This window comes from Enhydra lutris, unplaced genomic scaffold, assembly GCF_002288905.1.
Source record: "Enhydra lutris kenyoni isolate GAN:26980312 unplaced genomic scaffold, ASM228890v2 scaffoldscaffold3, whole genome shotgun sequence".
In the NCBI taxonomy this organism is placed as follows: domain Eukaryota; kingdom Metazoa; phylum Chordata; class Mammalia; order Carnivora; family Mustelidae; genus Enhydra; species Enhydra lutris.
This window is the reverse complement of record NW_019154087.1, coordinates 42,668,921-42,694,987: the sequence shown is the minus strand read 5'-3', so window position 1 is coordinate 42,694,987 and position 26,067 is coordinate 42,668,921. Positions and strand designations below refer to the sequence as shown.

At 34.1% G+C, this 26,067-nt stretch overlaps 1 protein-coding gene across 5 annotated transcripts in view; it reads right to left on the bottom strand.

The window, feature by feature from the left end:
• Positions 1-26,067, bottom strand: part of LOC111154016 (mitogen-activated protein kinase 10) — a 582,803-nt gene that overhangs the window by 33,587 nt on the left and 523,149 nt on the right. For 4 of the 5 annotated variants that reach the window (XM_022513381.1, XM_022513374.1, XM_022513389.1 and 1 more), the window contains 2 exons: positions 16,436-16,618; positions 12,921-13,045 (listed from right to left, as the gene is read on the bottom strand). In XM_022513381.1, the coding sequence (XP_022369089.1) occupies positions 12,921-13,045; positions 16,436-16,618 (308 nt within the window). The remainder of the gene's footprint in view (positions 1-12,920; positions 13,046-16,435; positions 16,619-26,067) is intronic. The other variant, XM_022513396.1, reaches the window with a different exon arrangement.

The following is a 26,067-nucleotide window of genomic DNA, read 5'->3' as shown; positions in this document are numbered from 1 at the left end:
AGGCTGTGTATTAAACACATTCATAATGATAAGAGGATGGGTTGGAGTGCCTCAAGGCTGCCCTTGGATTTATATATGCAGTAGTTTAGAAGGGATTCTTCTGTGAAACACAAAAAATTGTGGTGAAGAAACAGTCTAATTTGATTATTTTAGCAACACTGCAGGTGAACAAATAAGGCAGGAATGCAAATTACCAAATAGGTTATGCATCTTAGAGATTAGCCATTTTTATGACCTCTACAAGGCAAAGCTGTTGAATAGAGATCCTCTCTTCTGACCTACTCCTACTCTACTCTTTCCCTCCTCTTTGTATTCTTGTTCTTACTGTAAAAAACTGGTAAGTTTTCATTAATAGAACACTTCACAATTCCAACATTGACTTCTTTGCTTATCTCTTAAGAAGCAGATCTAGGGGTGCCTGGGTGGCTCAGTGGGTTAAAGTCTCTGCCTTTGGCTCAGGTCATGATCTCAGAGTCCTGGGATCAAGCCCCGCATCAGGCTCTCTGCTCCGCAGGGAGCCTGCTTACTCCTCTCTCTCTGCCTGCCTCTCTGCCTACTTGTGATCTCTCTGTCAAATAAAAAAAATATATACAAAAAAAAAAAAAAAAGAAGCAGATCTAAAAGGGGAGTGCATTATATATCTTTTTCTCCCAAAGTTTATGGATTACACTACTTTGTGGCACCCTTAGACAGATGCCATAATTGAATAATCTCTTCTTTCCAGGATGAAAATATTAATATTAAGAAAATACAGGGGGCGCCTGGGTGGCTCAGTGGGTTAAGCGTCTGCCTTCTGCTCAGGTCCTGATCCCAGGGTCCTGGGATCAAACCCCATATCGGGTTCCCTGCTTAGCGGGGAGCCTGCTTCTCCCTCTCCTCCCTGCCTGTGCTCTCTCTCGCTATCTCTGTCTCTCTCTCTCAAATAAATAAATAAATAAATAAAATCTTTTAAAAAAAAGAAAGAAAATACATACACCCTCATAAGTGCCTACTCCCTTGAGTTAAGTAGATGGATCTCATAATACCTAAGAGATCAACTAGGAGAGAAGAAAAAAATTATAGATTTGGAAGAACTTGACAGAACATTTGACTCAGCCTCTCAAAGAACACCAGATGTGGAATATCCTAGAAAAATAATTTCTGCTTTTCCCCTCACTTTTCAAGAAGAATTCTCCTTCAGTGGTGTATATTCAAGAGAGTAATAATACTATTTACTGTCTACAGGGCTCAATGTAATATGTGAAAAGAAAAACCTGAGCATAGGCTCTACCAGTCAGCAAACAGGTATCTCCTGAGAATGAATTATTCCACTACTCCAGGTTTGACACTCAAGAATCCTATATATTCAGTGGATTTTGAATATCCCAATGATTTGAAATCAAGGAGAATGTTTTGTTCAGTAGAACAGTTTGCTAAAATTAGAGACAAATAAATTAGTTTCTGAGTGAAGTACGTATTTTTCTTATAAGTCATGTAGGGAGAGGGGCCACTAAAAGCAGGTGGCTAAATCTATGTACAACAAACATTTTGACAAGCTCCCACCAACATAATACATGGCATCAAAACAATTCCAGTGTGATTCAAAAGATATCTTCACTGTAACAGCTGAAGCACTGGGCATGTGAAATGCAATGCAAGTTATATTTTCTCTGGAAGGCAATTAGTAAATTGCTCACATTTTACTGTTTTACTGCTTTACTGCTGAAAGAATACATCAGCATGAACAGATGGAAATTTAGAATTCTGCAAATGGCAGATATTAGAAGTTAGAGATATTGATTTAACTTTCACCAAGCAAATGAGAATCACAAAATATGAATTGCTCTTTCTATAATTAAACACACAATTAGAGTGCATCAAATTCACATCCATTGTAACTTGTTTCTTCTTACTTATTTCTAAATTTATAGACATTCCGAGTACAACAAACCTACCCAGAATTCAGCTCCCCACTAAAAGGGTCTTCCATGACAGATAGATGGCACTAAGCTATTTCTCAAACTAAGCATGCCAGGGTGTTGCCCTAGCTTTTTCACAGCATGTTGTATGCTATAATAATAAGAAATCATAAGACTCAAAGAGGTAGTCCTTGTGTCAGGACAGATGGAGAGAACAGCTGAGAGAGGGATTCAGCCAGTTTATTAACTCTGTGTGAGGAGAACAAATCATACCTAAAAAAATTCATAGGAACATTTAGTCTGAGAAACAGAATTTAAATGTTCGCAGTTTTAGAAGGAGAGAAGAGAGTAATGGTATTTCACCTCACAGCATTACTCAGTAACCTCATTCTCTTCCCAGCTCCTGACAACATAGGGTCACCGTGAATTGCATACAGATTACTGTATAGGCCAGACTGGTGATGGGCACTAGGGAAATATTTAGACTGATTGCCAAATTTAAAACACCATAGTTAATGCTATATCATACTATGGAAATGAAATCGCTAACATTAAATATTTCAGGTACCATTTTTAGTTGTTCTTTTCCCTGCTCTGAAATGAGGTAAGTTGTTCTACTTGTAAAAATATTTAAGAGAACTTACACATATTTATTTAATGTTTTTAAATTGCTAGAAACAATCTGAGAAGTCTTTTTTTTTTTTAAGATTTTATTTATTTATTTGACAGAGATCACAAGTAGGCAGAGAGGCAGGAAGAGAGAGAGGGAGAGGGAAGCAGGCTTCCTGCTGAGCTGAGAGCCTGATGTGGGACTCAATCCCAAGACCCTGAGTCGTGACCTGAGCCAAAGGCAGCGGCTTAACCCACTGAGTCACCCAGGCGCCCCTGAGAAGTCTTTTTGAAAGTAATTCTCAGGGCACTTGGATAGCTCAGTCAGTTAAGCATCTGCCTTCAGCTCAGGTTGTGATTCCGGGGTACTGAGATTGAGTCCTGTGTCGGGCTCCTTGCTCCGGGGGGAGCCCATTTCTCCCTTCTATTCCCCCTCCCCTCTCTTGTGTTCTCTCCCTATCTCCCAAATAAAAACAAACACACAAACAAATAAATAAATAAATAAAAAGAAAGAAAGAAAGCAATTCTCCTTATAAAAGCTCCATATAGGACTTCCTTAAGAAAATTCAATTCATGTGCTTTATCATATACAGATATGTCTGGTTATAAGTGTAAAAGAAAAAAACTCTAAGTTTTCTGAGTTAATCTCAAGGAGAAAAAACACGATTGCAAGGATCTAAAAAGGGGGGGGATTTATTTTTAATTTCTTACTAAAAGTGGGTGTAGCTATATAGTGTCAAGAAGCAAACTAGTAGTAAGATCACTAATAAAATCCTCAGTCATACTCACAGACATTAGCACCATTTATGTTTTTCTCTAATGCAAAGCAATGGAGGCAATGACTTTTAAATGTTAACAGACACTGTGTTTCTTTTTGTTTTAGTGAAATGTAATTTTTCATCCTCAAAAAAATTTTCAGACTGCTACAAAAAAAATTTTGAAGTAACTCAAACGTTGCAGGTTATGTTTGTTTAAGTACTTAAAAGTTCTTTTCTACAGTTTGAGAGCTACTATTAAATGTTTTATAATACACTTTATATCCAAAATGTTTCCTTCTCAAGCACTCCAAAGGCAAACAAAAATAACATCTATTAACTGTTTAAGCATGTGTCTGTATCCCGTGGGGGAAATCAGGAAACAAAAACAACGGCTTCTGAATTTCAGACTGATGACTTCTTCCGAAGCTGTCTTCAGGACATGCCCTAACCTTTTGATATGATTCAACACAGAGAAATGTCAGCTACAAAGAGGATAATCCCGTTTCCTCTCAATGGGAGTAACACAGCCTATGCAGAAAACTGTTTTCCTTTATAACTCATTTAAATCATCTCTTCTAGATACTTCACGTTTAGCACAACAGTGTTAAACTCAACTGATTTAATAAAGAGATTATAAAATATTTAAAGCAAACACATATGCATTTTATTCAGTGGTTTATTGCCAAAAAGTGGACTACTACTGATGAACTGTTTGAACAGTAGATGCATCAAATTCATATTCATGGCAGCCTATATTTTTTCTTATTTCTAAATTTATATACACTCTGGGTCTAGCAGAATGCATTTAATGCATTTATAATTGAATATATTCATAAGCCTACTCCTTACCACGTTGTTTTAGGAATTTATGAACTAACAAGAATTTAGAAGAAGACAACTGGCTAAGCCACAGTTAATGAAGATAAAGAGAACACAAACAATAAGTCATTCATAAAGTAGGTTTAAGGAAGTTAAGACATGATATTAGTTTTTACTATAAAAATATATTCAAGAGAATAAGAAGTAGAGAATGAGAATAATCCCCCAACATCATTCTCAACCAGTTGATTTTTGTCTGAAGGCTCCAGATAGTTAATACATTTTTAGATGAATCTTTAAATAATAAATGAAGTCTTTCCAAAGCTTTGGACGCCAACTTCAGGATTCTTTGATTATTCAATAATAATCTATGCGTTTCAATTAGTAAAACCTGATCAGGGCATTGATTTATATTCAAAGCCAAATAGCTTTTTTGTAAATTATAGCTAGAGAGAGATGAACATGATTTGTTAAGTATAATTCAAAGGAATTGATGTACATCTAGTTAAAGATCAGAAGATAGTCATTGCGATTTAGTTATAACTGGTTAACATTGACAGAGACAAGTTATTACAGATTCTTCTTACATTCAGAAAATTATACACTAAATAAGTTAAATAGTCAAATAAAATAGATGACCCATATTTGAGAGGATTATGCCCAGAGATGATAAGTTATAAGATTCCCAATCAGTAAAAATTCCCATTAATTGTTAACAGAATAAAAGCCCACCAACATCAATGAAAGCAGGAACTTGTTTTCGTTTTTAAACTGCTGAATTACCAGCACCTGTAGGTCAGTGGGCTACCACAGTTTGGGTTCAATGACATTTGTGAAATGAATGAATATTAAACTGTTAATAAATAATCAAAGCCTGTATGAACAGCTCCATAGGAGCTGAATAATAAAAGAGAAAAGGCTAAGAAGAAAAGGAAAGACAAAGAAGAAATAAGAGGTGGGTGAGAAGAAAGATAGAGGTCTTTTTTTTTTTTTTTTTTCTTTTTGATGTATTTTACCTAGTGGGCAATAGCAGAGTAGAATTAAAACAACCTAAATGAAAGCAAATGGCTGAATCCCTCATTCTCCCTAAACACATATTGTCCAACATTGGGTTAACAAGGTTCAGCCTCCTCACCAACCATATAACAAACAACTGAAGAAGTGACACCAACATATAAAAGAAAGTATGCACGTTCAATTAAAAATCCAATGAGAACTACTGTTATGCCAAGACTATGCGTTTGGCATAGTACTTGTGATTCCTTAGAAAGAAATTACAAGATACCTAAGAAAATAAAATAATTATTAAGGTTATTAGAGGTAATGTTTACTTCATTTTTACCTAGTGAGGCCCCTGAGCACCTCTTCCAATCTCCAAAGTTTTAAGTCAGTTTTACTTAGTCAGAAGTTTGGAGCTATGAATGAGGAAAGAATGGATAGGTGAGTGCCAGCCCTCACCCTATTTGCCTACAAATACAGTCTTCACCCTTCCTTTTTCTGCTCTAAGTCTCAGAGGCCAGCTCTGCAGGCTACATTTCCCAGGCTCACCTCTCAGCTGACTTAGGGCTGGTCTAGCTGACAGGAGGGAGACACTGCTAGGAGATGGAGGGAGTGGAGAAAAGCCAGGCTATTTCTCTCGACTCCCCTGCTGTATCTCCTCTGACTGTATGTCTGACTCCCACTAGAGAGCCATCATTATCGAGGCCTGGGCCCCAGTAAATCAGCTCCTCATTCTAGGGCTGGTAGTAGCTTCCTACGATTGCAAAATTCCTGGGTTGTTCCAAGAGTACTTGTTCTTGACTTTTGCATTGAACTGGAAAATATCCTTAGCTTTGCCACTGCTTAAAATGCCCTTTGTTGTTGCACCTGTTTAGAATTCTGACATCAGGCCACATGTCTCTCCTGAACTGTTATCTGCCTTTCCTGTCTGATCTGTCCACAAATTGGTATCAGCTCTCACCCTGAATTGGTCAGATCAAGCTCTGGAATCTGCACTACTTTGACCACAGGCTTCTGATTTTCTTCTCAATGCTTTCTGACCCCATGTTCAGCCTTATCCTTCTTTCTTCATCATGGTTTCTGGTCCTATAGCTGCTCACAGTTGAAGAGTTGATATTCTAAATGTTGATATTTGCTGAACAGTAGGACAAAACCATTCTACAATGATCTCTAAGCTCGCATTTAAAATTTACCTTGAACAACAACAATAACAAAAAAGATTTTCCTTGAACATTTTTCAGATATATGGAACATTAAAATTCATATGTCTATTTGCAAATAGTATGTACGGTAAGCAATTAATATTCAAAATATATAAAGAACTTCTACAACTCAACATCAAAAACAAAACAAAACAAAACAAATAATTCAATTTTTAAAAATGGGCATAGGACCCAAGTAGACATTTTTCCAAAGAGGACATAAAGATGGCCAATAGACACATGAAAAGATTCTCAATATCACTAATATATTAGAAAAATGCAAATCAAAACCACAATGAGATATCACCTTAACACCTCTAAGAATTGCTGAAAGGAAAACACAAGGAACAACAGGTGTTAGACCAGATATGGAGAAAGGAGAACTCTCATGGACTGTTGGTAGGAAATAAATTGGTGCAGCCAATATGGAAAACATTATGGAGATTCTTTGAAGAATTAAAAATACAAATACTAAGGACGCCTGGGTGGCTCAGTTGGTTAAGTTTCCAGCTCTTGGTTTCAGCTCTGATCATGATCTCAGGGTTGTCAGACTGAGCTCTGATCTAGCTAAGCAGGGAGTCTGCTTCCCCTATCCCTATCTCTCGCTCCTTCCCCTGCTCATGTAAATAAATAAATCTCTCTCAAATAAATAAATAAATAAATACATCTTTAAACAAAATAGAAATACCATATGATTCAGTAATTCCTCTACTGGATATTTGCCCAAAGAAAATGAAAACATTGATTTGGAAAGATATATGAACCCTTATGTTTATAGTAATATTATACAATAGCCAAGATATGGAAGCAACCTAAATACCCACCAACAGACAAATGGACAAGGAACATGTAGTGTGTAAATGCACACACATACACACACAGAGGAATATTACATAGCCATAAAAAAGGAATGAGAGATTGCCATTTGAGACACATGGATGGACCTAGCGGGTATTATACTAAGTGAAGGAAGTCAGACAGAGAAAGAGAAATACCATGTGATCTCACTTATATGTGAAATCTATAAAAACAAATGAATAAAGAAAAAAACAAAAAGCAGAAACAGACTAGTAAATGAAAAAACAAATTGATAGTTGCCAGAAGGGAAAGGTTTGGGGGTTGGGCAAAATGAATGAAAGGAAGGGGGAGATACAGGCCTCCTATTATGGAATGAGTAAGTCATAATGACAAAAGTACAGCACAGGAACTATAATCAATGATATTGTAATAGCATATTGTAACAGGTGGTAGCTACACTTGTAACATAATGCATAGACTTGCAGAATCACTATGTTGCATACCTGAAACTAATGTAATACTGTGTGTCAACTGTACTTCAATTAAAAAAAAAAGGAAGTGGGACTTCAAAAAATAAATGAAAGAAAATTTGCATATCTATGTTACAAGAAGATTGAAAAAATGCATATTTCCTGTATGGTTGATGATCCTTTCCATGTTTTCTTTGGTAATGACTGATAAGATACAATGGCAGACAAGAAAATGGCTAAAACAATGTCAAGTAGTAACTCTCTTCAAAGAGCAGGAAATCTACGATGGCCTTGCAATAAAAGAGTTTAACATAGCCAGGTTAGCTTGTTCCTATAAATCCTTTTACTGGAGGCAAAAACTAACATAGTCCCTAAAGGAATGCATAGTAAATAATAATGTCAATAAAACACTTAAGACTTTATTAATTACCTTATGTTACAAATAGTAATGTGTGACATTACTGACTATTTGGGGCTTACATTTTTCTAAGTGGTTATTTTAATTGAACTCCAGTGCTAAAACATGTGTTACTCTGTTTCTGGGGTTATACACTCACTGGGAATCTGAAGACCAGGTGGTTTAACTCAAGATCTGTACAGGTAGATTAAATTCCCACCCAGCCTGTCCCAAGTCTCAGATTAATTTTGAATTAGGTAAGAAATAATAAACAAACTCAGTGTTACCTTGCCTTCTTAATCATATTCTACCCAGACTGATTGGATTAATCACACCATCTCTTTGGTCTCTATAAGGATGAAATGTGTATTTATATTCTCAACCAAAATATTTCCAGCCTCTCTCCTCAATCTACTCAGCCCTGGGTCCACATTCCATGCCTCTGTTCCAGCGTTCCCTCCTGGAACTTTGACTCAGCTACCATATGGAAGGCCCTGTGTTGCCTGCCTGCACTTTTCTAGATTCTCAAGTCTCCAGGGCTTGCCCACTAGAGAAAAGAATTCTTAGATACTAACTGCCTGACTGACCAAACTACCCCTCTGTCCAGATTTCCAGAATAACGTTTTGACCATTGAGGACTGTATCTAAGGCTCTCTGAGGCAAGGCCTTCAACACAACAGTGGATTTGGCTGAACACTGCTGCTCACGAGCCTGGTCCCCAGTATCAGTCCCATCTTTGAAGATGGTTCTAGTGTCAGGTCCTGATCCTTCCTTTCTGTCATGAACCAAGATAAACAAATGTCCTTCTCTGCCCCCTACATTTTTAATTAGCGTCCTTATGGGGATGACTTTTGAAGTATTTGGTTTAGTTGCTGAACATATCAAGTCTCCCTCCCCTCCCTCACCTGCTCTTGTCTCTTTCTCTCCATCACCGCCCCAGCAATGCAAAACAACTATAGAAACCTTTCTCGAGGTGCTCTAGAATTTCCGAGAAAAGTAAAAATCTGCTTTAAAAAAGGTCACATTTCATATTCTTCTTAAATTCCCTGTTTATATGTCCTGAAACATAGTTAACCAACTCTTTCTTGGCTTGCAGTCCGTGATAATGCCCCTCAAGTGCCTCTATATCTCTATTCTCAGAGGTTGCAAAGTGAAAACCACCCTGTTCTCTAACAGAGTTTCTACACTCAAGAATCTGGTAGAAATAAGGCAACTGATCCTCACTGGTCCTATATTTCCCTCTAACAGAGCACAGAGAAGATATTTAAAGTGATTCCCCAAACAGTCCTGAATATCCTCTAGTTTCATAAAGATAATTACAAGGATTTATGAACTATATAATGTCCCTCTATTTGGGCTTAAATAAATGGCACCAAATTCTCTTACTCTTGACAAGGTAGAAGTGGGCATATATCATGCAAGAAAAGGACCAGCATTTTAAAATCTTGTAGGAGCTACATACTTTTTTTTTTAAACGTTGTATTTTTTTTTTAATGTTGTACAATACTTCTGCAGTTTCTTGGCCAGCTAGTCTTTTTTACTAAATATATGTATCTTTCCAAATATCAAAATGTAGTTGAGCCTTGCATGTAAAATTCTTTATAGTAACAACAGCAATAATAAGAAGAAAAATTTATATGATCCTTACTGATGGTAGTACTGTACTGAGCACATTATGTACATTAATGCTTTATATTCTCAGAAAAACACTGTGAAGGAAGTATCCATGCTCTCCATTCTTAGTTAAGAGAACTGAGTTGCAGAAAGTTTAAAAAACTTGATCAAGGCCAGCCAGTAAGTGGAAGAGCAGAAATTTCAACCTACCCCATTTTTCATACCTGTGAAGATGCACTCAACTGAATAAATTGCATTTGTATTATAATGTTTTTGTTCTCTTGATGAATACTGAACCAGAGTTAGAATGCCTTCCAACTTTTTTGTGAAAAAGGATTGACACTAGATGTGGCCTTTGCACTCTGGGGCCCATTCTTTTGTTACTCTGAACATTATTTGAATAAGAAGTTGCTAATAATTTGAGCAGTTGTAACTTTAAAACTCTTTATGCACTATTACACAGATCACCATTAACCTTGACATTCAATTTTTAAATTCCCCAACTTCATGGCTACATGAATAATTTTCTCTCTTAGAGTTATGACAGCATTCCTAAGCTCTTCTCTTTTCATCTAAGTACGTTGGCACTTTTGGAAACAGGTGATAAGACAGCTTGTAGTATGATGAATAGATTAGTACACATAGCATTTCTCTCCTCTCCTTCTCATTTTTCCTGAAGACATCACATTCTCTTGCACTTTCTTCTTTATCCTTCTCCACTTGCCTCTATTTTCTTTCAATGTAACATATTTTTTTCTCTCCTCTCATCTTTGAATTTTCTCTCCTCTATAATATCATGTGAGTTACTTGAAGGCTTCTTGAGCCTGGATATCCTGGATGACTTCTACTCATGGAAATTCTGATTATTCAGTATATGTGCTGCCGAAGCGAGCACGGAAATTCTGATTATTCAATATTTCCATTTGCTTAGATTATAGAACACACCAGAGTTTATGTTGCAAAATATTCCTGGCAGTCTTGGCAGAAAATATATCTTTGAAATTATAGCTTTGCCATGCATTCATAAAGAAAGGTCATTTTACTTTAAATGCATGTTCACATGCAATAACAAAGGCATTATGTCTAAGTGTATTGCAGAAAGCATAGTTGACCACTGCTTCTAGCATCTTTAGGATCTGTCTCTTCCTAGTTGTGACTTCTATAATACATTTTATAGAGTAATAAATTATCCTTGCCCTGGGGTCAGGATTCTGACCTACTCACTGCAACATGTCTAGATGTGATACATGTTTACCCTTGTATGACCAATGATCCCAATCTAAATGTTAAATACCTGCTGTTCTTTGCATTACGTGATCCCTTTTCCTAAATCTTCTGGATCTATCAAATCCTTCCCCTAAAATTCACATCTTACGTTGTTACTATCCATTCCCCAGGATGACAATATTGAAATGAGGGAGAAAAAAGAGTTCTAGCCATTTTAGTGCCCTAAATCTTACCTTTTTATCCTTCAAAGAAATTTTTCATAAAAAGTCAAATTTTAAAAACTCACTGATGCTATTCATTAATATGTTGTTATAGATTCTAAACAGCTGTCTCTTTTATAGGCAACATAATCACAAATGAATTACAAATGCAGACTTTACTATTGCAATTAAACTCTGGGTCACCATCTATTAAAAACAGATTACACATATTACAATATATATAAGAAAAAATAAAGACACCATATGATTTGAATGATCAAAATAAACGAGAAGCAGCAATTTCAAATAATTTGTCTAAAATTTTTATCAACATAACCTAAAGTATTTTCTTGAAAATTATCCACGAGAAAATGTTTACACTTACCTTCCACATATATACACATTGTACTCTCTCTTACTTATTTCATTACCTCATTCTGTCCCAAGAACATCTTTGAAAGTACTTCCCAAGAGTGGGAGACTAAAGGTGATTCTTTTATCCATAAAAATATTAGGATTTTATTTTGTAAGAATCAAATCAGGTGACTAAAAATTCTAAGCAAAGTGAAAAGTCAACATCAGTATAAAACTGCTTAAGAGAACAGATTTTAAGAAAATGTCACCAAGGACTATTACACCCCAGTTTCCACACTTGAGAGACTCATTATCACTCATTTTCTCCAAAATTTTTGAATGTATAAGGATTGGACTACTATGGAAAGTAGTTTCTTGAATATTATGTTTATAAAGTTTAATTCTCCCTAATCCTCACTCCTATCTGTCAGCTGTCACTTCCCCAGTGAAGGATGAAGGGATAAGAATTATGTCAGTTTGAATTTTGCATCTTGACATGGGCAGGTGCACAATAAAACAAAAGGAAGCTGAAACAAAGCAAAACTATGCTCAAGAAAGAATACTTTCGTACAGAGAAAGACATGAGAAAGCAAGCAAAGAGAGTATTTCAAATAGAATGTTAAAAACCCATTCAAGCAAAGTAATTTGAAGTTGTTGTGTTAAAAAATATATCATTTAGCAGAGAGGTATTCTAAGAATTTGAGATATTGAGGAGAAGATAACATTGTTGATGGTAACATTTGAAGAGGGACAAAAGGACATTCCCATTAGGAATATAGAAGACACATGGGGAACAACAACCCTTTGTCTTGTCTCCACACAGAAAAGGGAAAGGCAAAGATATAAGAAAGAGATGGGTGAGAAAATATTGAATGGATTGAAAGAGTTTAAAAAAAAAAGTGATAAAGTGATGCTTCTGAGAAGATTCCTAAACTCTGCCTAGATTTATAATATGGAGGTTTATCTTACCGTGGCTGTGAATTTAGAATAAACTTGAAATACTCTGCATTGGACTACCTATTTTTTCTCATCTAATCTGTGTGAGGTTTCACAAAGTCACCAATGGCCTGGTGAAAGCTCCCTCTGGAAAATGTTTGCAGTGCCGCATTAACTAATGACAGGCATCTTACCAAGGAAAGAGAGGCAAAGCAATTTATTCTCTATTATGATTTCTGCTACTTAGTTTGTATCAGGAGAGGCTGGGAATTAAACATAAAAAAAGGAGATACTGGAAATGTTAACAATTTAACAAAAACAAATGGTTGTGTTTCATGGATGGCTAAGGCTTTTTGTACTAAATAAATCATCATCTCTCATGGAAAACCCTGAAAAAGGAGCACACTCCCTCTGTCACTGTATCTCTGTCAAATAAATAAATAAATCTTTAAAAAAAAATACATGTATGGGTGGAAGGAAATAACTATTAGAGGGGAAGGTAATAACTTTGTAACTTGGGAATTGCATGTAGTCCTTCGTGTGTGCTTTTGGTTTCTAGCTCTCTTGCAGTTCTCCACACTGAGCACCCAGTTACTCTGATTTGTCTGTGGAAGGAAAGTCAATGAGCCTATGCCTTACCGCCTCCACTTCGGCAGGGTCATACCAAACGTTGATGTAAGGATGCTGTAAGGCGTCATCCACCGATATTCTTTTTGCTGGGTCGATCACTAGCATCTTTGACAGTAAGTCCCTGGCTTGGCTGGCTGAAAGGATGAGTGAGAGAAACAATTAGTAAAATTTTGGCTTTGGCAGGAAAATTTGTTGAAGGGAGGAGGAAATTAAGAAAACAAAGATAAGCTAGCACCTTCTTTTCAAACATCAAGCAACTTTACCAAGTGACTAGGGAAATGCAAAATGAAACAGGGAAATAATTTTTATTCATCAGATTGAAAAAATAAAAGATGGCATGATATTTACTAACACTGGGTAAGTTCATTCATGTTGTACATTATACATTGATAAATATTTTTATGAGGCAAATTTGGACTATCCATTAAAAATTTTACATGTGAATACCTTATGACCCATCAGTTCCACTTTTAGGTATATAGACTAGAGAAACAATTGTACATGTTCATGAAAAAAAATACAGAAAGGATGTTCACTGCAGCATTGGTTATGGAATAAGAAAATAACTTTAAACAGTCAAATTTCCATCTAAAGAGCAAAAAAAATGAACTATGGTACAAATGTACCATGGAATTGTAGTTAGCAGTTTAAAAGAACGAGGTAGATTTATATGAACATGAACATGTTATTAAGCAAAAAAATGAAGTTGCAAGAATAATCCACAGATCATGTTACCATTTGTGTACATCTGCCCCTTCCCAATAAAATTTCCCTCTCTTCCTATTAATGTATATAAATGTGTAGAAAAGGTCCGCATGAATAATCAAGAAACTGAAAATAATAGTTACCTCTGAGGAGGGGAGAATATACATCTCTCATGTAATTAAAAATAAATGGGAAAGAATGAAGTTCTTTAAAAGGAAGCAGATAAAGTGGATATAGTTTGCTCTTTTTAAAAGCTTTTCTGAGAAGGAAAAAAATGGATAAAGTATTGACTAGAGGGAGACAAGGAGGTCAGGAGTGACTTTTTTGAGGATGGGAGAGATGATGAAGTTTTTAACAGGGGGAGAAGCTGCAAGGATAGACAGGAGGGGACAGATCTGAGAGTAAGAATCCACACATCTCAGCAACCATATTAATATGCTGATCTAGTTCAGTTTTTAAAATACTAAATGTCTACTCTGTGTCAGCTCCAGTGTGAGGTGTCAGAGAGGCCAAAAAATAAATAAACAAGTGGTGATAATCAGTAAGTAAGTATATTGGTAAGTGCAATCAGTAAGTAAGTATAATTAATAATAATAAGTAAGTATAATTATTTAATGACAGTGCAAAAAGACACTTAGTTTTCAATCTCTAAAGACATAAAATTTTACAGAAAATACAGTTCCAATATGACTTGAAAATTTTATGGGGAAAATATTCTATTTGTTCCATGACTCCCTCTAATGGCCCAACAGGGGTATATTTATTCATTTCATTGATTCAAAAATCTCTTTGATTTGTAACTTTATTTTTTTGATTTTGTAACTTTGATTTGTAATTTTATTTTTTTGTAACTGATTTTATAACCAGACACACACCCCCACCTCCCACAGATTCTCCAATCAAACCCTCCATGTTTCTGCTCTTAGAATGGGTGAGGGTTGGAATGGGCTCCTCATCAGTAGGGGCATGAACTACAGTAATACCAAAGAATCTCTCAGAAACAATGACCAATACTATTTGAAGGGAACAAAATGAGGAGAAAGAAAATGTTTCAATTTCTCCTCTCTCATTCTTTTATTTGCAAATGTTCTATGCTCTTTTTAAATAACAATAGAAAGAATTCTTCTCTCTGATTATTTGTATAATTCCTTATAATTTACCAATTTTTATATTAAAATCCCCTTAAATAATTATAAATATATAAACTAGCATATAATTTATAAAAATAATATAATCATAGAGATTAAAAATAGATTGAAAACAAAAAAACTCAAGAAAGTCGGAATTATATTATGAAGCGTGGTATTTTATTTAGTAGTTTTTCTACAAGTGCTGTCATTATCTCAAATAATTTGATCAGGGCTTTTATCATCCCCACATTGTTATACTACAAGTGTCTTCATATAAAGGGATTACCTTTGCCTGACATGTCAATTAGCATCATAAAGACTTAAATTCTTCAAATATCTGTTTAGAATATTAGCTCTTCTTCAATCTGTGTATAGGCAGTGTTGATCTTAAGAGCAGCAAATTTAGTAATCGTTTAGTCTGTTGCCATTGACTGTGCAGCCAACTGAAGGAAGAAACCCAACCATGCAATAAACCTGTCACGAACACAGGAATGATGCTGCACACTTAAAACCCATGAGATAAATGTCTAGGGATGATAAGACTCGGGAGATAGCACCACATTTTAGTTCCTCTGTCTCATTTAAGTCTGTATTAGCTATGAATTTTGTCTGTAAGTTAAGTCTGTGTTAATTAATTACCCACTGAACATTTGGGGTCAACTTTCAAAAGCATGTATCCAAAAAAAAAAAAAAAGCATGTATCCTTTTTCTTTTTTGATAGATACAGTTACATTTTAAATAATTATTACGTTTTTTTTAAATGTCTAACAGCTATTGAGTATTTACTGTGAGGCAGGCATTGTTCTAAGCCCTTGACAAAATATTTACTCAGTTAATCCTCCCAATGATCCTAAGGTAGACACTTTCTACTTTCATTTGTTAAAGGAAGTGTAGATAGTTTAGATAACTCATCCAGGTCCACACAGATTTTCAGGGACAGTGTTTGAGCCCAGGCAAGGAAAAAAATCAAATTTGTTTCAAAATCAGTTCTCTAAATGTTCTAAATAAAAATAAGAAATAGAATATTATTTATAGTATATATTTAAACATTGCCAAATTTATCCCTTGTCTCTAATCCTATGACTAAGGCATTATTATCCAAGTTTTGTGGGTGAAGAAACTAAGATTTGTTACTGAAGTTCTTAACTACAGACATAGTAGTAGTAAGAACTACTTATTAATGAAAGTATTTCTACTGAATATAAAATGTGTAAGTAAATCTCATTTGTCACTCTGAAAAAATAGTGGTTGGACATTCTATAAAATACAAATCAAAAACTCAAACACCAGCATCTCCAAGATTTCACAACCAAAAACTGTGTTGAAAATATTCCCCAGGTAATAAAAAGAATTGGAACTATGACTTCAATGTGTATCACATTAGTCTTTTAGAGTTACACTGCAAAAGAATTTTGAGATTCCAAATAAGCTTCATGACATAGTTTACCCATACCACTGTCACATCATTTATTACTATCTTTTCCTCTGAATATCCACACAATTCTAAAATCTTTGATCGCATGCTCTTAGTAAACATAATAATAATAATAATAATTCTAAAAATCTTAAAAAAATACTCCTTAAATTGAGGTAGTTCAAGTTAAAGAGAGGTGTCTCTATCATTTGTCCCTACCATTGTTTAGGCCATTGCCCTCATGGTAGTTCTGAAATTTTCCCTGATGGGCATACCTTTGAGTTTATTGTGCTCAGAGTCCGCTGGGAAGAGGGAATCTGGAAAGAGCTTGGGGAAGGTGAGTCCTGCATACTTGGGCCGATTCTCCACATAGTTTCTTACTGTAGGTTGCAATTTCTTCATGAATTCTGGACATGGTGTTCCTAGTTGCTCAATTACCTTGTTCCACTGGTCAATATCTGAGAATTGAATGGTTAAGGGCAAAAAAAAGTGCAAACCTACTAGGTCTTGCTTTTCACTAGTTGGGAGACTAACTGCTTCTCCAAATCCTGAGCAATCACCAATATAACTGGAGTTTAATAAGCAGGAAGGATTAGAATATATAACCAGAATTGTCAGACAATGACTCTTCCTGGAATTTTAAATTCACCTGTGGCATAAATACACTTTTGGGGAACTAGCATTACTGAACAAAATAGGATATCATGAAATAGTCCTTGAGTTGTAAAGATGAAAAGGTATTTAAATGACAGAAGAAGAATTTCTTATATTGAGAAAGGCTTCTATATAACCATGTGATTTAAATGAGAAAAAATATGGCACAAAATATTTTTATCATGAAATTACCCCAATCATTTGTTTACTAAAAATGACCAATACATAAATATTTTATAAGATTCATTTACATTTTTAAAAATTCCTTTTTAAGATTTTTCTCTTCCTTTCTCTAGGAAATTTCATCATCTCTTCGTCTTACTAATGCATCACATATGGGATCAGTATAATTTTTGAAAATAAAATAACTCATTATTCTTCTCCAAGGACTTTTAAAAATGTCTAGTTCTCAAAGTAATTATGATTTTTATACCTATTTTTGTTACTTCTGATAGTAATCCCCTGCATTCCAGAATATTCCTTTCAATGAGGTATCAGGATAAATACAGGATGTTCAACTTAAGACAACAGATTTCCATCCAAGTGTTTGTATTACTAAAGTATAGTAAGCATGGGGAATTCTACAGGAAAATATTACTTCTCTATGAAAATTAATACTCCCCAAATTGAGATATACTCACTGATCGAGATTTTCTTTTCCATTTATCATTAATGTTTGATATATCAGAGCCTTGTGAATGATAAATACCACTCATGAAAACTCTAAAGAACCAACTGGAAGAAGTTAATTTCAAACAGATTTCCTTGCTGTGTGTCAATGAATGATAGAACTTAGAAATTATTCTTAAATACAATAACACAAGCAGTGCTCTCTCTTACATTGTTTATTTTTCTACAACTTTATCCTTTAGTGTTAATTAATTCATTTTTGCTACTGTAATTTGTAACAGTTCAGGGATCTAACTATAAAATTACTCAGTTGAGATTTGTAAAATCTTTACCCCTAGCTATTTAGTAGTGTTGGACTAAAAAAGATCAGCAGTCCTGACAAAAGACAAAACCAATGAATTTGACAAAAATAAATATATATTGCAAAGTAGATAAAAGACTGAGCAAAGATAACATCAAGTGAATTTGCAAATCCTCTTCTATCTCCCTTATAATCTAGCTGAATAAAATTTAAATTATTATACAGCCTCTTAACTATTAGGTTAAAAATATATGATTGTGTAATATTAAAAAATGGAGGGGGGTGGGAAAAACTTAAGAATATTCCCTTATAAAACAGTAGGAATAATTAAATTAGAACACATTTCAATAAAAGTTCATCTAAGTTACAATGTGCATGAGAATATAGTAGTAAGTCAGACTCATTAGGAACAAATAAACTGAAAGATAACAAAGGTTAGAATTAAAGGTTATTCTTAGACAAAAACTTATGTTAGTACTATATACACAGGTAAACTATAACTATTTAGCGATATTTAAATCGAAAACACTAATTAAGGTTCAATAAATCTCCATGCTTACACTGTAAATTATGAAAAGAAGTCTACTCTCTAATACAGTTAGGTTATCATGCCCCACCAAGCCATCATTTAATCATTGGTCATACTTCCTTCAAATTCTGAAGACCTGATGTCAAACTAAAAATAAAGGCAAAGAAGCTATCAGATTTTCCATAAAGGAGTTATTTAGCAAAGTTGGAAAATACTTGCTACACACTAATATTCTAGGTATATTTAGCTAGAATTACAAAGTTATTCAGTAAAATATTATTTGTAGAATAGCATTCCCAAGACAATTCCATAGTATTTTTATCATAAAGTTTAAGTAGAGTCAAATATTCTGGAAGTTGTTAAACAAGAAGTGTCAAATGTTTCTTTTTACAAATTAGAATTAAAGTCTATAGACGCATTCAGTATGTTTCCTACCTTAGATTGCTTTTTAAATGAAACACCACTGCAGTGCTAGATATAATAGTTTACAAAAAGGAGGAAAACAAGAATCTTTCATTATTGTCAATGTAGTAGTCGAATGTTCTAAAGGTAAATATGTGGTATAACCATCTTTAAAAGTGTGTGCCTTTATTTGAACCAATCCATTTCAAGTTCTTTGCTCCTATAAACATGAATAGTTTTATTAAGTAGTAAGTGTTTGTTTTCTGGATGTTCACAGGATCCCAACATGAACAACTTTGTTCAACTATTCTTAGTTAACCACATGATATTTCTCTATAATCATAATTAACCAAATATAAGCCACAATTGGGAGTCATATCTCTCTGCTGAAAGTCCAGCATTTGTTCCAAGGATTCCAGTAAGGAAAAGAGCAAGTTTGGAACTGATGTGGTAGAAATTGCTTTTCTTTGGCATAAAATTGATAGTATGCTTGTCATGAGCCCTAAAGAGTATCTCTTAAACTGTATCCCTAGTTTATCAGGTCAACATATTCACACATAAAATAATTAATTTTATTAATATTTTAAATAGACAATAAAGTGGTGTGTTTTAGAAAAATTTTTAAATTATCAGATTTCCATAGCAATCATATTTTCAAAAAAATACATCAAGTTTTAACTAGATTTTTATGGTCATGTGTTGAAAACATGATAAATATTATTTCACAGAATGGCTAAAATCATTTTTATAAAAGGATTTGTTTGCTTTACAATACTCATAAGTCATTTTTATGCTGAGTAAGGATCTGAATATTTATAGATTTTAGTCTATGCAGTTATCAAAAAGTAATAAATATAAATATTTTATTATAATATATAAAATAAATATTTTATATTTTTGATCTACTATTTTAAAAAATCACACTTAACATAATTATAAGGCATTTAATAAAAATAGAAAAATGTCATCTAATAGGAATTGACAATTTCCTCATCTAATTGTAAATTCACTACATAAAAAATAGCCATATTACCAAAAGTTTGATTTTATAGAGTATGATGACAAGATAATGTGCAAATAGTGACTATTTCTAACATATTCAACAAATAATATTATAAGGTATGAATAAAACAAAGAAGTATGTATTGTAAAAGTATGTATCTGAAATTCTAAGTTTGAAAATTATTCCAGTTAATTTTATCAATTAGCTAAGAGCTTACATTTCATGTACTCCTTGTATTTTAACTTTCTTGGTTGTGCAACTTTCTAAAACATCACAAACTGCCTTGAACACAATGTACAAAAGATGCTTTATCCTTCTCTGGGTATTCTGGATCAGAATTATGAACATAATTTATTCTATGCACATTTAAGCTTCCAGAAACTACTAAGTGGAATCATAAAGCACATTCTATTATGTTCTGTGAATAACTGTATCTTCTTTTTATGTTTTTTCTCATCATTGGTTACTTTTTTGTTATTATGAATGTGTTTTCCAGAGTTGACACCTCCATGAATCCAGACTTGGTTTTACTGTGTCTCAGAGTAAATATTTTGTAAAAAAACAAAAAAACAAAACAAAAAAACCCCTCACATCTATTTGAGATTTAAAGAGTATCAGCGTTTGTCTCCAAATTCTCAACTACATTTTTTAAAAAAGATAATTTTGCCTCAAAAGAGACTTGTCTGTCTAGAAAGTTCCAGGAGAGACTATAGTATTTTGCAAGCCAACTAGCTGACTTGGTACTGTGTTGTGCCATTTGTTAGGTGTCATGATATAAAATCATGGCTCCCAAACTTGAATATTCATAACATAAAGAACTTACTAAATATAGATTGCTCCCCTCTCCCCACTAATCAACAAGATTCTGAGTCCATAAGTCTAGCATGATATTAAAAAATATCAATAGTAATTGTAATCCAGATAGCCCAGGACTATATTTTGAGAAATACTAACATAGAATATACTAAAAGTCTCTTGTGAATTACTAAATCCAGAATTAAGAAAATAGTACTGGGGTGCCTGGGTGGCTCAGTGGGTTAAAGCCTCTACCTTCAGCTCTGGTCATGATCCCAGGGTCCTGGGATCAAGCCCTACATTGGGCTCTCCGCTCAGCAGGGAGCCTGCTCCCCCCATCCCCCGCCTGCCTCTCTGCCTACTTGTGATCTCGGTCTGTCAAATAAATAAATAAAATCTTAAAAAAAAAAAGAAAAGAAAAAGAAAATAGTATTAACATATTTCAGGTCTATTACACAAATTAGAATAGGGTCAATTTCATCAGAAGATTAATCCACACCTACTTGCTATGGAAAACTTAAGGGTCATTCATCTGAAAATACTTCAGTGAAAAAAAAAAATACTGATATTTATCCCTCTTGCTCATGTCACTTTCCTGAAAAATGATGGCAAATTATAGTAAGTGACACACAGTCTCCCAGCAAAGGGTGAATGGTTCTGCTCATCATCATCTAGGGAAGGATGAAAATTATATGTTGCTATCACCTGTGGGTACTACTTATAAAACATATAAAAGCTACTCAATATAATGTTCAAAATATTTGACAGTTTATTTCAGTAATTATTCTATATTTCTTTAAGATAAAATTTGCTCTCAAAAGAACTCTTACTTCTGAAGACAATTTTAAAGATGAGGGTAGAAATTTATATATGACAGAGTTCTGGATCCAGATTTTTATAGTTATGTCTTGAGCTGTTCTGTTACTTTAAAATTCTTTTTACTCTTTTTATTTGAAAATCTTTATTTTCTCTCAAAAGCTACCCCCCAAACTCTGGTAACTGAAATATGAATAAGCATCTTAGAGCATAATAGTAACTAACATTTATTTTTATTATAAATGAGCACAGGAAGAAGAAATATTATGAGCCAAACACATTAAAAAAACTGAAAGCTGACAATTTGAGTAAAGGCTATTTGGTCACTGGCAACAGATTGTGAATGGAATACTATGGGATTCAGAATATCCAAAGGCTGATATTTGAAGCATGATGTGTATGAATTTCTGTATAACCCATTTTGTCTTATAAATCTATTTATTACTGTAATCTGTATTTCCTTACAAAGCAAAAAATGGAGAGACACTTCACATATAAGGAAATCCAATATATATAAATATGTTGTCACAACAGTGGAATTTTTATTAAGCTATTAAAGGTTTACCTTTGGGGTCCCTCATTTGCACAAACCCCTTATAAGACTCTGTATCTAATTTGATATTCATTATATAAATAAATTATGTTTTTACAAAATACCTTCCTCAAGCTATATGATAATCTGGCCTCATAAAGACTGGATGTGACCCTACCTGCATTTTGAAACTGGGAAGAGGCCTTGGGGATAATTTAACTTGATATCTGTATTTTATAGCTGAAAAATATCAAAATCCTTTTAAAATTGGTAAATACAATGAATTTAAAGAAAGGAGGTAATAAAAACTACTAACACCAACAGAAATATAAAATTCTATTTAATGGGAGTTTTGGAAAGCTGTAGTCTCTGCTTTGAGACCCTTTGATTAAATCCATTTTGGGGCACAAGACTATAAAAAAGGGAAATTAAAAAGGGACAATCAGGTTTATAGGAGATCAAGAAAACATCTATACGAGGCATACTGGACAAAACTTTTTATGTTTAAATTTTTAAAAACAGAGATTATCTCTGCCCCCATCCTAGCCCTTCAACTCTCTTATTCCTTAGTCATAATCCCTTCTAATACAGTACCTTTTATTGTAAATTTCATCATGGCAAGTTTTCAGTCAGTTCTGTTTACTGATAAATGCCTAGAAACATAGTTTCTAGAAACTGGAAATAGAAACACATAGTAAGCGCTCAACAGTACTTGTTAAATAAATGAATGTCTACTTTAAGTTCAACCAGAGTTTTATTATGGAGATAATATAAAGAATAGGAGAGAGAAAATATTCAAAGAAATGATAATATAAAGATATATATAAAATATAAATATAATATAAAGAATAGGAGAGAGAAAATATTCAAAGAAATGAAAACTGAGAAATTTCAGGAATTGTAGATAGGTTGGATTTGTGAAACACATTTAGTCCCAAGGGAGATAAATGAGAAAGAAAAGAAAAGAAAAGAAAAGAAAAGAAAGGAAAAGAAAAGAAATATATCCACACCAAGTTACATGGTAGAGGAACAGTAAGTAATCGAAGACCAAGGAAAAAAATCCTAAATGAAAGCAGACAGAAAGGACAGACTACGTCCAAAGATGACTATTAAACTATTAAACTGACAGCTCCTTATTCACCAGAAATACTGTAAACAAAAAGCCGTAGAATAGTATCTTAAAAAGCTGGAAGAAAATAACATGTTAATCTAAAGTTCCATATCCAAAAAAACTATCTGTCAAGTAAGGGAACCCCATTCAAAAAGGAAAAAAATGTTTTATCATCAAAGACTTTTACTAAAGAAATTTTAAAGGATATTCTTTAGAGTAAGTAAATAATCTCAAAATACATCACATCAAGAAGAGAATGGATAAAAACATATAATCATTTCAATAGACACAGAAAAAGCATTTGACAAAGTACAATATCCATTCATGATAAGAACCCACAATAAAGTAGGTTTGGATGGAACATATCTCAACATAATAAAAGCCATATACAAAACACCCACAGCTAACATAACCACAATGGGGGAAAATGAGAGCCTTTCCCCTAAGGTTAGGAACAAGACAAGGATGTTCATGCTCACCACTTTTATTCAAGATAGTACTGGAAGTCCTAGCCACAGCAACAGACAATAAAAATAAATTAAAGGCATCCAAATTAGTAAAAAAGGAAGTAAAACTTTCACTATTTGCAGATGGCAAGATACTATATATAGAAAATCCTGAAAGACTCCACCAAAAAAACTATTAGAACTGATAAATGAACTCACTAAAGTCCCAGGATACAAAATCAACATACAGAAATCGGTTGCATTTATTGCTTATTTTTTTTTAAGATTTTATTTATTTATTTGACAAGAGAGAGATAACAAGTAGGCAGAGAGGCAGACAGAGAGAGAGGGGGAAGCAGCCTCCCTGCTGAGCAGAGAGCCCTATGCGGGCCTCAATCCTGGGACCCTGAGACCATGACCTGAGCCTAAGGAAGAGACTTAACCCACTGAGGCACCCAGGTGCCCCAATCAGTTGCATTTATATACACCAATAATGAAACAGCAGAAAGAGAAATTTAAAAAATAATCCCATTTACAATGGCACCAAAACCAATAAACTACCTAGGAAAAAAAACTAACCAAAGAGGTTAAAGACTCCAAAAACTAGAAAACGTTGATGAAAGAAATTCAAGACAGCACAGAGAAATTGAGACATTCCATGCACATGGGTTAGAAGAGCAAATACTGTTAAAATGCCCACATTACCAATTACAAAGCGATTTACAGATTTAATGCAATCCCTATCAAAATACCAATAGTGTTTTTCACAGAACTGGAACAAACAATCCTAAAATTTGTATGAAACCACAAAAGACTCCAAATAGCCAAAGCAATCTTGAAAAGGAAAAACATGGGTTGCCTGGATGGCTCAGTTGTTAAGCATCTGCATTGGTTTCAGGTCCCGATCCCAGGGTCCTGGTATCAAGCCCTGCATTGGGCTCCCTGCTTAGTAGGGAGCCTGCTTCTCCCTCCCACTCTCCCTGCTTGTGTTCCCTCTCTCATTGTGTCTCTCTTTCCATCAAATAAATAAAGTCCTTTAAAAAAAGAAAAGAAAAACAGAGGCACCTGGGTGGCTTAGTCAGTTAAGCATCCAATTCCTGATACTGGCTCAGATTATGATCTCAGGGTTGTGAGACAGAATTTAAGATTTTAAGATACTAAAAAAAGAAAAGAAAGAAAGATTTTATGATACTCTCTCTCCCTCACCCTCTGCCCTTCCTCTCTCTCTCTCTCTCTCTGAAAAAGAAAGAAAGAAAGAAAGAAAGAAAGAAAGAAAGACAGACAGACAGACAGACAAAACTGAAAGTATCACAATTCCAGACTTCAATTTATACTACAAAGCTATAGTTATCAAAGCAGTATGGTACCAACATAAAAATAGACACACAGATCAATGGATCAGAATAGAAAATCAAGAAATAAATCCACAATTCTGTGGTCAATTAATCTTTGATAAAAGAGGAAAGAATATGCAATGAGGAAAAGGCAGTCTCTTCAACAAATGGTGTTGGGAAAACTGGACAGCTACATGCAAAAGAATAAAAGTGGACCACTTTTTTAGACCGTACACAAAAATAAATTCAAAATGGACTAAAGACCTAAATGTGAATCTGAAACCATAAAAATCATAGAAGAGAGCACTGACAATGTCTCTGACATCAGCCATAGCAGCTTTTTCTAGATATATCTCCTGAGGCAAGGGAAATAAGAATAAAAAACTACTGGGACTACATCAAGATAAAAAGATTCTGCACACGAAAGGAAACAATCAACAAAAGTAAAAAGTAACCTACACTGGAAGAAGATATTTGTAAATGATACAACCAATGAAGGGTTAGTATCCAAAATACATAAAGAACTGATATAAATCAACACTCACAAGCAATTTAAAAATGGGCAAAGAGGGAGACAAACCATAAGAGACTCAATCTCAGGAAACAAACTGAGGGTTGCTGGAAGGGAGGGGGTGGGAGGGGTGGGGTGGCTGGGTGATGGACACTGGGGAGGATATGTGCTATGGTGAGGGAAAAAAAAATCTTGTAAACCTAAAAAAAAAAAATAGAAAACTTTCTGAACTACAACTTAATTAAAATGTATCCATGTAAATAAATGTCATTTATTAATAAAAAATATTAAAACATTACAAAAAATGGGAATAAGAAATGAACAAACATTTTTCCAAAGAAGACATATAGATGACCAACAGAGACATGAAAAGATGCTCAACATCACTCATCAGAGAAATGCAAATCAGAACTACAACAAAATCACCTCACACCTGTCAAAATGGCTAAAATCAAAAACACAAGAAAAAGTGTGGATGAAGAAGTGGAGAAATAGGAATTCTCATGCTTTATTAATGGGAATGCAAACTGGTGCAGCCACTATGGAAAATAGTATGGAGGTTCCTCAAGAAGTTAAAATCACCCTATGATCCAGTAATTGCACTACTGGGTATTTATCCAAAGAAAACAAAAACTAATTCAAATGGATATATGCACCGCATGCTTATTGCAGCATGATTTACAATAGCCAAATTATGGAAGCAGTCCAAATGTCCATCAGCAGATGAATGGATAAAAAGAAGTGTATATACAATGGAATATTATTCAGTCATAAAAAGAATGAACTTTTTCTATTTGCAATGACATGGATGGAGCTAGAGAATATAATGCTAATCAAAATAAG